The sequence below is a fragment of the Bacidia gigantensis genome (genome assembly GCF_019456465.1).
Source record: "Bacidia gigantensis strain McMullin 20006 chromosome Unknown contig_180, whole genome shotgun sequence".
NCBI classification, from domain to species: Eukaryota; Fungi; Ascomycota; class Lecanoromycetes; order Lecanorales; family Ramalinaceae; genus Bacidia; species Bacidia gigantensis.
The window spans coordinates 863,115-877,256 of NW_025408596.1; the positions used below are offsets into that span (position 1 = coordinate 863,115).

Consider the following 14,142-nt stretch of genomic DNA (forward strand, 5'->3'; position numbering starts at 1 on the left):
GGGATATCGAGAAGGAAGCTCGATGCCTTTGTAGCCAAACTTTTCCTTTGCTTGACTTGCGCCTACACAAGGCGAGATTAGTATGTTTCTGGAATCAATGATTGCAGTGTGGGCATGATGGTACCGGCCACGGCGAAGTACTTGGAAGAAAAGAAGACTTTTGCCGTTGCATCCATGTCTGATGACATGTAAGCAAAGATCGTGATGAACTAAAAAAATTTGCGGTCAATTGAAGTTGCGACGATGTGTTTGTCTTGCCCGATAGCGTTTCTACGAGATGATGCAATTGCCGTCTCTAACCGTTGGGTCAGGATCGTGACGGCGCTGTGGCTCACGTCCACGCAGTCAGCGTACCGACTCTCTTTGCAGGAATCAAGAGAGACGCCTTTCAGAACGATAGTGCCATCGCCACGGGCTACCATATCTCAAGGATCGGAAGGAAATACGGACGATGCCGACGTAGCTGCAGCTCGAGCCTGTAGACTCGCGAGTTGATTTATAACCTTCTTTCTGTCAATTATATATTCTTTGTTATCTTCTGCTGAATTCTGATATGATCGCAAAATCTACATGGCTCAATTTGCTAAGTCCACCTTCTCACATGCTTCATATGCCTTATTCCGACCAACTTATCATCCGAATCTATACTCAATCATCCTCGACTATCATGAAGGACTACGACGCCACTGTATCGATCTGGGCACAGGTCATGGTCTCATCGCCCGAACTTTTGCGCCACATTTTGCAGAAGTCGTTGGTATAGACCCGTTCAAGGCATGATCGAGCAGGCTCTCAAGGCTACTCCAAGTAAAGACTTCCCCAATGTCTTTTATCGCTCTGCTTCAGCCGAGATTCTTCCCTTCCTTCGAGACAAGAGCGTCGACATGATCGTGGCTGGCCAAGCAGCCCATTGGTTTGACCCATCGAGATTCTGGCCCGAGATGAAGCGAATAGTGAGACCAGGAGGGACCGCAGCCTTCTGGGGCTATACAGACCCTGCTTTTCCTGGCTTCAAGAATGCAACGAACATTTTGAGCGAATTTGCCTATAGAAACGATGCGTTAGGACCATACTGGTCTCAACCTGGCCGTTTTTTGGTACAAGACAAACTTCGACATTTGCAACCCCATTCAGAAGATTGGACTGATGTACGTAGGATAGAATATGAGCCTGATTGGCATGAAGGTCTCAAGGGTGAAGGAACCATGATCTTGAGCGCTAGAATGGCTGTCAGAGACTGCATGAACTATGTTCGCACTTGGTCCAGCTTTAGCACCTGGCAAGACAGCCATCCAACGGAGTCTAAGAGGGATGCCAGTGGAGAAGGTGACGTTGTAGACAAAATATTTGACAGTATGAGAGACGCCGAGCCAGCCTGGCAATCGGATCAATGGCTTGACATGCATATTGATATTGAATGGGGATCCGGACTTTTGCTATCTCGGCGAAAATTATAAAAGGACTCTCACGCGCGTTACGGCCATTGAAAAGTATTCAGCTTATTTCATCACTTCAAGCATTCTAAGCATGCGAATCATTCTTCAAGCATAGCTTGAACTGCAGCTTCGGCGTGCCTAGGCAAAACTGGAGTTAGCAATCCAATGCTTAAAGGGACGCCTTGAAAGATGCCTTCAGAGTCGTCGCTCCGGAGACCGTCTTCCTGAGCGCGACTTAACGTCTCTACTGGGGAAGTTGGATTGGGTGAATTGGCCCCGAAACTATAACTTACAGTGTCGTTGAGTCGAACATTGGAAGAGCCGGTCTATCGGCTTGATTGATTAAAAGGGGGATTTCTGTACATCCCAAGATGACTCCTTGAGCGCCCCCTTCCGCAAGCCTGTCCATAACTTTGAAATAGTATGCCTTGGAATCTGACCTGAAGTTGCCCTGAGAAAGCTCTATGAAAATTATCCTGTTGATGACATCTTGCTCTTCAGGCGATGGCACAAGAATCTCAATTCCAAATTTCGCGGTGTACCTTTGTGACAGGAAAGTGTAGGCCATCGTCGGCTTAGTTCCCAGCAAGGCAACCTTCTTTAGATGGGCCTTCTGTATTGCTCGTCCCGTTGGACTACTTCAGTATGAGAAACGCTCACTTTAAAATCCAGAAACATTAGACTTACTCAACAATATGCAAAAAGGGAATCCGGACGTCCTTCATAAACCCATCCACCACCTTATGCCACGTGTTAGCAGCAAATAAGATCAGTTCAGCGCCAGCCTGCTCGAGGCCTTTTGCCTTCTTGTTGAGGTAAACCGTGGCTTCATCCCATTGATCGTTGGCAATAAAATCATTTGCCTTCCCGAAGTCGATCGAGCTGATGATAATCTCTCCAGAACTAACGCCACCAAGACGCTTTTGAATACCAGCATTAATTATTCTGTAGTATTCAACGGTAGCAACGGGCGAAGAACCGCCAATGATCCCTAGAGTCTTCATGTTTTGTCTATTTACGTGAGAACCCCCACACTTCAATGAGACAGGACGGGTGGTGTGCGGGAGCGCCGCTTTCAACGACACGAAGAGGAAGTAAGATGGTCCACTAGTGAATTCGAGAAAGGTGAGGGCGACATCGGAGGCGTAAGAGTCCCTGGGAGAAGTCTAGTCGACGTCTCACTGCATGGCGAGGCCTGTCTGTCGCATGGGTCTAGTACCAAGACCGCCAATAGCCGCTGCGCTCCGAGTCATAGAGTGGTACGTGGGCATACACTTTTCGTTGGAGTGCTTCCATGTTTTGAGAGCACAAGGATTACGAGGTATCAATAGGGCAGTTTTTCTTCCTTGTGAAGCCTTCCTATCTTCACCCTCTTCAGGTACAAAGGAAGTAAAGAAGCAGACTATGCTGAAGAACACATTTGTCGAACGAGTTGATTAGCTTTTCAAGGGCATGGCGACTTGGGAGTGAAGGTCCACGTTCACTGCAAAGCTAAGCCACTGAGCAGCATTGAAATACCGACAGAGCGAGGGACAAGATAGTCTCAATTATGCGCACGTGAGTCGACTAACGGGATGCATATTACGCATTTAAAAAAGCATAGCGTTGATCTCACATGCGTAGCTTCCAGACTGTGGGGTCTCTACCCGCATGCAGGAACCCGTTCGGATTCCGGGCACTGAAAGTGGAAGTTCCGCGTCAAATGCGTCATTGGGTTCCAGCTTCATACATTCACTCACTTTGGTATTTTCAACTAGTATGTGTAACATTCGGCTTTTCATAACGTACTCTGGCTTTGAGGCTATGTGTTGATGACATGCCGCCCTTCGTTCCTTCCAAACGGCGGGCGTCCAGCCCTTTACGCGGAGCTGCACCTAAGGTCGTGAAAACCAGTCTGTCTGGAACAGCTGACAGCACTGCCCAAAAGGCAACACTGAAGGCCAACAAAGCTTTCGTCGACTCTTTAAACGTTTCCGAAGATGAAAGCGGGCTTTCGGACGTGAGCAGCACTCAATTTGAGGATGCGCTGTCACCACAGCCGTCCAAACCTGGGCACCAAAACCAAGATGACGAGGAGGATGACATAGATTGGGAGAATGCCATCAATGAAGAGCCCCAAGTCGATTCAACTGTCGTTGCAGCAGCTTCTGCTCCGTCAGATAACCTCGAGATTTCATTTGACCAAAACAACCAGCTCGGCTCCTTGAGCAATCCTTTCGACAGAAAGAAGGGTCCTAATAAAATAGAGCGACAGATACGAACGTCTACACATTGCATGCATGTTCAACTCTTGTTGTTTCACAACCTGCTCCGGAATGGCTGGGCCTGTGATCAAGACGTTCAGCGCATTCTCGTGGCCCAGTTACCAGAGGTGTTGCAAAAAGAAGTGAGACGCTGGAAAGCTGCCTGTGGTGCAAAGGTTCCAGAACGCCAGATTGAAAAAAGCAAAGCGAGAAAAGGCCGAAGATCTGCACATGGTCAAAGAAACCAGAGAGACTGGGGCCGGCCTGCGGAAAAGCAAGAAGTGGGGGTGCCGGATTTGAGCCATGGTGATCCTGTAATACGCCTTCTCAAAGCATTGGTTGCGTACTGGAGGAAGACATTTACCATAACCAAGCCAAGTCTTCGAAAGCAGGGATACAAGCCTTTGGCAGCCCTAGAAGATGAAATCGCTGCTTGGAAGAAGGAGAAGACGGATTGGGAGGCATACGGAGCATGTGTTGAGAATAAAGCGGCCTTCCAAGGTCTCGCAAGAATTTGTGAGGGCGACAAAGATGTTGGCGTCCAGCTCTTTACGGCTCTGGTCCGTGGTATAGGCCTAGAGGCGCGCTTGGTTGCAAGCTTACAGCCCATTGGTTATGGCTTCAATAAAGATGAAGAGGCAGCTACCAAGACGAAAAGATCTAGAGATACCGTGCCCAAAGGCAGGACGGCTGATCAAATTAAAGTAGATGAGGAGAAAGAACAGGAGGATCCGACAGATGCACAGAACATCGTCCGGCGGAGGATCAAAGACCCACAAAAGAAACCACGGAAAGAAAAGGGAAGCAAACAAACTCCTATCAAGGTTTCTGAAGACAGCGAAATTTCAGCTTCCTCAAGTCAAGAAGAAAGCGAAGATAGTGAGCCAATCGAGACTCCACGGAGACGGCCGAATTCGAAGTATGACCGAGATATGCCAACCCCAACCTACTGGGTTGAAGTCATCTCGCCCATCACCCACAAAGTGTACCCAGTTGATCCAATGTTGCTTACGCCCTCAGTAATCACCAGCGAGGAACAACTCAACCAATTTGAGCCAAAAGGCGCAGCGGCATCAAAAGCGAAGGAAGTCATGGCGTACGTCGTAGCGTACTCAGCTGATGGAACTGTGAAAGATGTAACTACGAGGTATCTGAAGCGCCATGTGTGGCCAGGCCGCACCAAATCCATGCGAATGCCCGTCGCAAAGGTTCCTGTTTACAACGCTAAAGGCAAAATTAAGCGTTATGAGGAATACGACTGGTTCAAAACGGTCATGAGCTGCTATGAGCGTCCTCAATCTAAACGAACTGCGGCCGATGATGTTGAGGAAGCGAATGAGCTTCGGCCCGTAAAGCCAATTAAGAAAGAAGCGAAAGCCGGAGAGGAGACCTTGCAAGGATACAAGACTTCCGCTGAATTTGTACTCGAGCGCCATTTGAGGCGGGAGGAAGCTTTGCGACCTGGTGCAAAACCTGTCAAAGTGTTTGTCTCGGGTAAGGCAGACAAAGCTCGAGAGGACCCTGTATATCTTCGCGAGGACGTTGAGATCTGCCGCACTGCGGAGAGCTGGCACAAGGAAGGGCGGGCTATAGGGGAAGGCCAGCAACCCATGAAGATGGTGCCCGTTCGAGCTGTCACTACGAATAGGAGAAGGGAGGTGGAGGAGAAGGAGAAAGTAAATAATGAGCGCCTACTGCAAGGAATTTATGCCTTGCAGCAGACCGTCTGGATTATACCACCACCGATACAGAACGGTATCATTCCTAAAAACGCTTACAACAACATCGATTGCTTTGTTCCTTCAATGATTCCGAAAGGCGGAGCTCACATACCATTTAGAAACACTGTCAGAATCTGCAAACGTATGGAGATTGATTATGCTGAAGCAGTGACCGGCTTCGAGTTCGGGCATCGAATGGCGGTGCCTGTTATCACGGGCGTGGTGGTCGCAAAGGAGAACGAGCAGGCTGTCTTCAAACAATGGGAGAAGGAAGAAGTGGAGCGGAAATTGAGGGAAGAAGCCAAGCTTGAGAAACAAGCGCTAGCCACCTGGAGAAAATGGTTAATGGGCCTGAGGATCATATACAGAGTGATGGAGGAGTATGGAAGCAATGCCGAGGGGCATACTCGAGATGAAGTGAATCCCTTCACGAATCAAAAGAAGTCTGAAAAGGCGTCAAAGTCGAAGGATAGCGCTGGGGATCACGCTCTGCAGTCTGACGCAGACCCTAATCCAGTTGTCAGTGAAGATCAGCTGGGTGAAGAGGACATTGGTGGTGGTGGTGGTGGTGGCGGTGGTGGCTTTCTGCTGGCAGATCATGAGGAAGATGAGAAGGTGGCAGAGTCTGAACTTACAGTCGAAGACGGATCCTATCCACAACACGAGGATGTTACACTTCAGCATAGGTTTTCTCCACAATCCATGACTAGTGGCCTAGTAACAAGGGAAGAGAGTAAGAACGGTTTGTCGGTGGGCGAAGACATACATGTAAGGAAACAAAACAGTGTGGAGACATTCTATGACCCCGAGTCCCTTACAAATGAGGTAAATCCACCGAGACATACCCAAACAAACAATGGTCGTAGAGGCCGACCCCCTGCAACACCCAAAACGAAAGCTGTGACAACGAAGAAAGGGCCCCCAAAGCGCAAGTCCGCTCGACTGAGCGCCGGGGGCCCGGTGAATGATTTCTCTGAGGATGATGCAGACGAAGGCAGTGGGAAGCGCGTCGATAGCAATGTCTCAGAGCTTACTGATGGGGACACAATGCCAACGAGGAAAAGGGTAGGAAGACCTGCTGCCACCAGGAAGAATGCAAGAAAAACGAGCTGAAAGTATGCCATGTCCTTATAGTGTCTCTTTTCAAGCCGTTGTAGCTCCAAGCCCTGCATCGTCGGTCCACTGCTTCCGAAACAGGGCGTGAGTAGACCGAATGCAGTTTGTACAAGTGAAACCGTAATAAGAGCAAAGCCAACAAATCATGAGATGCGAGAAAATACGTAGACATGGTTACGCTGAAGAAGCTAGAGTGACTGCATCATACCACTGCCCCAGGCAACTCTGGAGCTGAGGCACGATACATCGTGTCATCCCCTACGTCTCGAAAGGTCTCCAAAAGTCCGGCCGCGAGGTTCAAAGCTGTCGTAGCCGAGGACATCATTCGCTGCATTCGGATCACGATGTTCTAGCCCAGCCAGCGCAGTATTTTGCCGTCCCTCCGAGTGCGAATGGCTTTCTCCGAGGTCGAAAGCGTCCTCACTCAGTTCGATCAGATCCCCCTCTCCGGGACGCCCTGACAGTGCAGGGGACTGGAAAGATGAGGAGGCTTTGCTTGCTACTTTGCGGACCCAACCCTCAATAGCACCTCCAACGTGTTCGAGTCCGCTCGAGCTCAGATCTTGGAATTCTAGCACCGGTTTCGAAACCATCCGTTGTTCCAGAGTAGGAAACAGCCTATTTAAACCATCATTTGCGGGACCAGGGCTTCGAACATTCCGGTTCATGGTGCCAACACCCCCAGCACGAGCCTGCAGATTAGCCAGGGAGGATGATCGTGACCTTGCAGGCCTGGGCGAGAGATCTGACTGAAAGCTACCTCTGGGTAAATCTAATGAGGGCATTGGAGAATCGAGGTCTGAAGAGCTGAGGGATTTTCGTCTGCTACGGGGAAAGTATCCTAGGGCTCGTCGAGATAGGCGTGCTATTTCTATTACTTCCGAAATGCCATCAATGATGACCCAAGAATCATGCTTGTAGGGCTCCTCAGGATTTGAGAACGAGATAGAGATGGATGGTGATGTTGGAATACTGGAGAACGGTGTATCCTTCTCTTCGTGCTTCTTATACTCACCGGTCAATGATGGCTGAGTCGCCATAGATCCGGGCGTTACCTCCTGTTCATGATTTTGCAATGGTAGTTCAGAGTCCGAGACCTTCCGGCCCCTGACACTGCAGGCATCGACTGGCAAGAGCACGATTTTGCGAACCTGAATACTGTCGTTTGGCCATAGTCTGTTGACCTTTCGAAAGACCTGTGACTGGCAATTGTATTTGATCATCACCCCGGCAAGCGTATCTCCAGGTTTCACTTTATGGACGTAAACCAAAGCCTCTCGCTCTTCGATCTCCGATGAAGGAACTAACACTCGATTTCTTTCATCCGAGCCCCTTCTCTTGTACCGCCCAGAAGTATCAAGGGTCACGTGGCCATTTGCCATCAGAAGCCTCTCTCGCTTCTTTGCCTCAAGCTCTGCCCGCCGCCCTTCTATTGTTCCTCTCCCGACTCCAACATTTGTCGGAGCAGATGGACCCCATGGCGCAGCTGGAGCACTACTATGACGGCCAGGGGTGGCCTTGTGATGCCCGCGATCCCTATCGGGAGAGATAGCCGGACTTGACGGCCTCGAAGCATGGTTGCCTATAACATCAGATGCCAATGTCCGTAGCGAGGACCAGGTATTTCCCCATAATGTTGAAGTAGAAGCTTTAGAAGAATCTAGATCTGGCACTCTAAGAAACTGATTGAAACTTGTTTGGACTGGTGCTCTCCTTGTAGTCTGCGTTTGAGTTGACCGCGACGATGGTGAGACGCCTCTTGGTGGGGATGTGCTGGCGGTGTTGATATCGTGATGTTGCATCGCGGGCAGGGGCAAAGGATTGTCATCTTCATCTTCGTGCGTTCGGCGGCGGTTGCGAGGACGTAGATTAACAGAGCTGGTCAGAGCTGAGGGATTCATGGGCGTTGAAGGTCATGGACACCAAAAGCACTCGGCTATCTGCCGCTTAACAACCAATCCCGATAATTCAGTACACTTGTATTGGTCGACATTGCGCTGCGCAGTCTGTTGTTTACTTTGGTATCACGCATCAACGATGCGCCAATTGGAATGTTGTTTCGTGGCCGTCGGCCGCCGCATGGGAACAAAAGGCTCGCCCGCAGACTACAAGGGAGTCGTCCAGAGGCATGTATATCAAGACTTGGATTTACCTGGAAATACTTTCTTCACGTCTCACAACAACTCTTAAGTTGCTCGTTCGTAATAAGCTACACTAATTGGTATGCTTTCTAATCGTCCGTAGAATCGCTAGCTTGGGCGCAAGAAATTCGGTGCTGTAAGAATCCATTCACAGCATGTTCATACATCTCCGAGTACAAAAACCATTCGCTCTCATATCACACACTCCATCGCAAGACGGCATCAGGTCAGTACCAGTGAAAGAGGCACACATCTACTACGTCCCCGCATCAGACTGGAGACCTCCGACGTTACTGGGAATGCCAAAGAATTGATACCTATTCCGATTTTAGCAAGCGTCTCTAGTTACCGGAAAAAATGCAGGGTCATACCAATCATCCATATTCAGAGTCGTGGGAGCCACCGGGCCCTGATCCCGATTATTACTTGTCCACTGGTCTTCAGGACTGTTGCCACCAGGAAATGTATCTTGCCAATTTTGCTGCATTCCCATGTGCATATTTAATGAACCACGAGGCATTTGCTGCTGCGATTGAGCTGGAGGCTGTAGCATTGCTGACGATTGCATTTGAAGCTGTGGGTCAAGAGGCTGTTCTCCCGCAAATTGCGGCATGGAGATGTTGGTGTTCTCGGGGAAAAGATAGCCAGGCTGAAAATTCTCCCACAGTTGCTGCGAGATATGAGGCGAATCCCGCGTAACCAGGTACAAGTCTGGCGGCGTCGCGACGCCTCCCAAACCACCATTGAACGGGGTCGGGGCGCGGGTAGTGGTACGAGAACTGCCCATAAAGGCATCCTGCTGAGACTGTCGAATGCCATCTGTCGTTGATGAAGTACCCATCTGTCCGTTTGGTGGACCTACTTGCTGACCTATGTCTCGATGAGGTGTTACGGCTGGTGTTTGTGGCCGGGATCGCTCGTAAGATACTTGAGGTCCTGGTGGACCATTAGGCAGATCAACCTCAATCTCGGAAAACTTTCGTTTGTTTTGGTTTGGCATTTGCTCTTCTCTTTCGTTGACCGATTTGTGATCGAGTCTTTGAGCTTTGTGGCGTCGCCCTGCAGCTTTTTGAAGCTTATCTTCGAGCATTTTATTGCCCAAAATGGACTCAAACAAGGTGTGCACCATTTTAGCGACCAGCCACACTTTAGAAACTTCCTTCAATGCGTTCATACATATTTGGAGTCTGTCTTGCGTTGCCGAAACAACCGAAGGTACAGAAGATCGCATTTGATAGACATGCATTATCAATGCCGAGAACAAGCTATAAACACTTTTCCAATGTAAGTCACACAGCACAAGATAGGATGGTTAGTTCTTACACAAAAGCAGGGGTGAATTTGAGTTCCTCCGAAACCTGCAGGTATTCTATGATCGACGTGATCATGCCAGCAGCCTGAAAAGCTATGTTTCGGGAAGGATAAGCTGAGTCCCTAGGGTAGCCAGCATCCTGCCCGTCAGTCTCTGCTGTGGCAGGAGGCATATGTGCACGATGTAGGAGGCATAATGTCGTGCTGCTTCGACTTAGCACAAGTCACTTAGCAAGACCACAGATTACCCTACTAATAGTTCGCATGCAGAAGAGCTGACCAGAAATTGTGCCGATCTTTTTCCCAGTAAACCTCCCGAGGACAATTCTGCAGCCAGTCCGCAAGAGCCATATCGCTCTGGGTCAAGTCCATGGCAGTTTGCTTCCGATACTTAGAGGCCACAGAGTATTGTTGCGACAGGACAAGGCCCATTATCTCACAAAGCTTGACGTACTGCATGAAAAACTGAATGTGAACATTATCAGGAACAAACTTAGTACCGGGGTCACCATCGTCATCGGTAAAATCATCCTCGGTCAACATTTCGACATCTGAGTCATCTGTGTTGATATGAACGGGTCTTCCAAGGGCAACGGCGACAGAGCGATCTCGAGTGTAGAGCGTCCACCAGATGCGCTTCCAGAGCCTCTTGTCGGCTTTACTCAGCTGCGATTGTTCAACGCTCCTATGCATTCCAGAGCCTTGAGCCACTACTGTAGCTACTCGTGTCCAGTAGAAGACATTTTTAGTCACATCTTCTGGGCCTTCCCAATACCAACCCATCAATATCAGAGCCTGTACAATGGTGACTCGATCATCCTCGTAGTTAGCATCGTACAAAGCCTTCGCACGCTTGTAGAATGTCATGGCCGCAGGCGTAGTGGACCCGTTAGAATCCATCAATTGCGGATTTGTGCACACTCTTGAGCCTGCAAGAAGGATAGCCTGCAATAAAAGAAGCGACGGCGGGTTTTTGGTATCTCGATATCGAGACATAAATCGACTCTTATTGATCACAGGTACCACAGGCGCAATCCACTTAAAGAATGAATCTACAAGCTCGTCACAAAGCGCTCGTGGTGGGAGTAGAAAGGCACCTCGTTGATGCAGGATGTCCATTTCGAGATTGTCCAGTTCTGTCGCTCGAGACCTAGTCCCTTTGATAGAGTCTGGTAGCGGGTAATGAACAACATCGGTTGTCCCATGACGATCATGAACAAGAAGTGATAAGTTCGAGGACTCCCCTAGATATGCTACCCTCCCTGCGTCTTTAATGGGGGCTCGTGCGAATTGAGGCCTCATGAAGTGTGTAAGGTGCATATTCTGGACACCCTGCTGAGCAGTCTGCGTGCTCGAGAGGGATGTGATTGGCATTCCATCATGGGCATCATATTCAGATGTCCTGTGCGGGTTGAAATCGTACCCAGCAGGTCGCTCGACTGCAGTTGGAGAACTTGCAGAAACGGATTCGGCTCGGTCGCTTGATCGATTCTACAGGTAAGCGAAATGCCTTTGATGATATTGTGTGCTTCACAATACCTATCGGAATCCTTGGATTTGGCCGCCTTTTTTCGCTTTGGCGGGGGGATCTTGCACTCAATCGAGAATGCGACGCAGTTGGTGCAGGGCACTCCAAGAGAGGCGGCGTCACAACGGACCTTCCGACTATGGCACGTCTAAGTGTATTCCCAGATCAGCAATGCCACTGTGATCCACTTCGCAATGCTTCAGGAGGATCATGTTATATTGATAAGTCAAGAAGAATGCTAATTTCTGCCGAGGTATCAAGTCCTGCATCAAACCCGCGAAGACATTTGGTATCCCAAGAGAATGGACGCACCTGACAAGCTCGACTTGCGCGCTGCCTGTGCCATACGGTCAATACCAGGTCGGAGACTGATCTCTCCCTGCTTACCTTCTGAAACTCGGATGCCCCGGTGTCTGGGTGGGAGGAGCGACCGCTGGTTGCACTTCAGACGTTGGTGTAGCACTCATGCTGACATCTTTTCGTGATCTTTATGCAAGGGGTGCAATGATGAATCCTTTAGACTGTGATCATTGCTGCGTAGTCTACGCGCAGGGGCAATGAGGCTGTTCTATCCTCCTGCACTCCTCATTACACCTGTAGCGGATCAGCCCCACTTCTCAGTTGTCGAAAAAGAGGCTTGGTCCTATACATATCACTTTCAGCTCCTGCACCGGGCAATTGTTTGAGGAGATCGCAATTTTCAGGAAGACAGTACAAGTCAATATAACACTATCGAGTTTGCCATTGCGGTCGTGATCATGAGTTTATCGAAGACGCCCATCCACTTTGGATCTTTCGTGGTGACGCCGCAAGTTTGTCTCGCAATGGCCAGCTTCTGAATGATGGCGCTTACAATCTTTTGAGGTTTTCCACTTGACGCCATACTCCTTTGCGCTCGTGAACCTCAAGCCGTTGCTACCAGGCCATGTTCTGGTATCGCCAAGAAGGATAATGCCACGATTCTCTGACTTGTCCCAAACGGAAGTTACGGACCTGTTTTTAACGGTCCAGCAGGTCGGAAGGGTGATTGAGCGTGTCTACAACGCGTCGAGCCTCAACATTGCCATTCAGGATGGTGCAGATGCTGGTCAAAGTGTTCCCCACGTTCACACTCACATCATTCCCCGCAAGCGGGCCGATCTGGACGACAAGGGAGGTTCAGATGCAATCTACGGGATGCTTGATGGGGAAGAAGGCGATGTTAGCAAACATCAGAGCGAAAACGACGGTAAAAGGCCGCAGTTCCCAGCCGTAGACAACGAAGCACGAAGGCCACGTAGCGAAGCTGAGATGACCAACGAGGCGAATATACTCTCGAGAGCGATGCTTGACCAGTGAACAAAGGCATGTATTTGAAATATGGGTTTACAGGCGGACAAGTCTTTCTACACGCCTGTCTTTGTTGATAACCAGCCTGAGCTGCCTTCCTGATGTCGCGAATACCCCATCCCGCAACCCATCTGTGTACAGTTCATACGCTGGATAATACCCATCGACAAACTTAACAACTTGGTCATCGGACATGCCCGATCCGCGTTGGATTCGGAGCTTCACCTCCTGCTCCATCCTCCATCGATAGACGAAGACAGGATCTGCAGCATCGATGTGGATGATTGAATCCATGTGATCGGTAAGGTCGTCGTACTGTTTTAAGGCTTGATTCACGAAGCTTATGTTGTCAAAGGTATTAGAGGCTAATCGCCCAACATAAGTTCCCTCGACCTTCTCAGACGTTGCCTCCTGCCACCTGCGCAGCACCTCTTTGTCAGACAGCGCTCGGAAGCCCACACACCATCCCTCTAGAATGACAATCTTAGGTCTCTGCATGCCAGGTGTATTGATAATCTTCCACTGGTTTTCCGCCACACGATCGCCTTCGCCGCCGAATTCACTCTTGTCGAAGCTAGGCAGTTTGCTCTCTTTGCCTTGCTTGAGATCCGCAAGCAGTGAACGCCCGAGGCTTATATCATGTGTTGAGAATTGCCCTCGGTGTTGCACAAGTGGATTTGAAGGGTGATCTTCCGCTAGACGCTTCTGATCCTTATGAGACAGGTATAAGTCGTCAATCGAAAACACGATCGTTGGCAGTGAGTATGGGGCTTGGCTGAGCCTTTGAGCAAGGCTTGAAGCCTGTGTATAGGCACTTGTTCAGCAATGTGCGGATCAAGACGTGAATGCCTTCTCACCAAAGTCGTTTTTCCACATCCTGGTGCTGTGTGAGTCTGCTGACCGAACAAAATTCTTAGAACTTTATCTTCTTAGGGGATACCACCTTGAACTCCATTTAATCCGACAAAGAGTGGTGTATTCATATCGCTATTCCTGTGCTTCTCAAGTTGTTCCGTCACAAAGCGCAAGCAATACTCAGTCGTCTCCTCGAAAGATCCATCTCGCTCATCTGACGACATTCGGGCGGCCTTCTCCTCTTTCGAGGTATTCTACATATCTTATACATGGCTTGTGATGCCTCCATTTCACCATTATTAGGTGGTGAGTTTACGCCTCCCGGCTGGTGCCGGCTCCGCCCCACCTTCCTTACCTTACCTTATGACCAGTAAACATGCGAAAGCTTGGCATTTAAAAATGATCCCCCCGCTAAGTTAAGACCAGGGCGAGGGGGATAACATTCCAAATGCCAAGCTTTCG

General features: G+C 49.5%; 6 protein-coding genes across 6 annotated transcripts; 2 read left to right on the forward strand and 4 right to left on the reverse strand.

Moving 5' to 3' along the window:
- Positions 1-776: 776 nt before the first annotated feature.
- On the forward strand, positions 777-1,457 carry KY384_003225 (uncharacterized protein; the record flags this gene model as incomplete). Its single annotated transcript, XM_044811745.1, has 1 exon — positions 777-1,457. The coding sequence occupies one exon, from the start codon at positions 777-779 to the stop codon at positions 1,455-1,457; it is 681 nt and encodes a 226-aa protein (XP_044670878.1).
- A 77-nt stretch (positions 1,458-1,534) lies between these two features.
- KY384_003226 (uncharacterized protein) lies at positions 1,535-2,440 on the reverse strand (the record flags this gene model as incomplete). Its single annotated transcript, XM_044811746.1, is given in 3 exon segments — positions 1,535-1,718; positions 1,730-2,071; positions 2,124-2,440. The coding sequence occupies 3 exon segments, from the start codon at positions 2,438-2,440 to the stop codon at positions 1,535-1,537; spliced, it is 843 nt and encodes a 280-aa protein (XP_044670879.1).
- An 812-nt stretch (positions 2,441-3,252) lies between these two features.
- KY384_003227 (uncharacterized protein) lies at positions 3,253-6,513 on the forward strand (the record flags this gene model as incomplete). The annotated part of the gene is made up of 1 exon (XM_044811747.1): positions 3,253-6,513. One exon carries the CDS (start codon positions 3,253-3,255, stop codon positions 6,511-6,513), a length of 3,261 nt encoding a protein of 1,086 aa, XP_044670880.1.
- Positions 6,514-6,767: 254 nt separating this feature from the next.
- Positions 6,768-8,417, reverse strand: KY384_003228 (uncharacterized protein; the record flags this gene model as incomplete). Its single annotated transcript, XM_044811748.1, has 1 exon — positions 6,768-8,417. One exon carries the CDS (start codon positions 8,415-8,417, stop codon positions 6,768-6,770), a length of 1,650 nt encoding a protein of 549 aa, XP_044670881.1.
- A 496-nt stretch (positions 8,418-8,913) lies between these two features.
- CTF1ALPHA (Cutinase transcription factor 1 alpha) lies at positions 8,914-11,963 on the reverse strand (the record flags this gene model as incomplete). The annotated part of the gene is made up of 6 exons (XM_044811749.1): positions 8,914-8,974; positions 9,029-9,931; positions 9,981-10,172; positions 10,222-11,459; positions 11,809-11,833; positions 11,884-11,963. The coding sequence occupies 6 exons, from the start codon at positions 11,961-11,963 to the stop codon at positions 8,914-8,916; spliced, it is 2,499 nt and encodes an 832-aa protein (XP_044670882.1).
- Positions 11,964-12,495: 532 nt separating this feature from the next.
- On the reverse strand, positions 12,496-13,904 carry KY384_003230 (uncharacterized protein; the record flags this gene model as incomplete). The annotated part of the gene is made up of 4 exons (XM_044811750.1): positions 12,496-12,636; positions 12,874-13,626; positions 13,683-13,702; positions 13,769-13,904. 4 exons carry the CDS (start codon positions 13,902-13,904, stop codon positions 12,496-12,498), a joined length of 1,050 nt encoding a protein of 349 aa, XP_044670883.1.
- Positions 13,905-14,142: the final 238 nt, after the last annotated feature.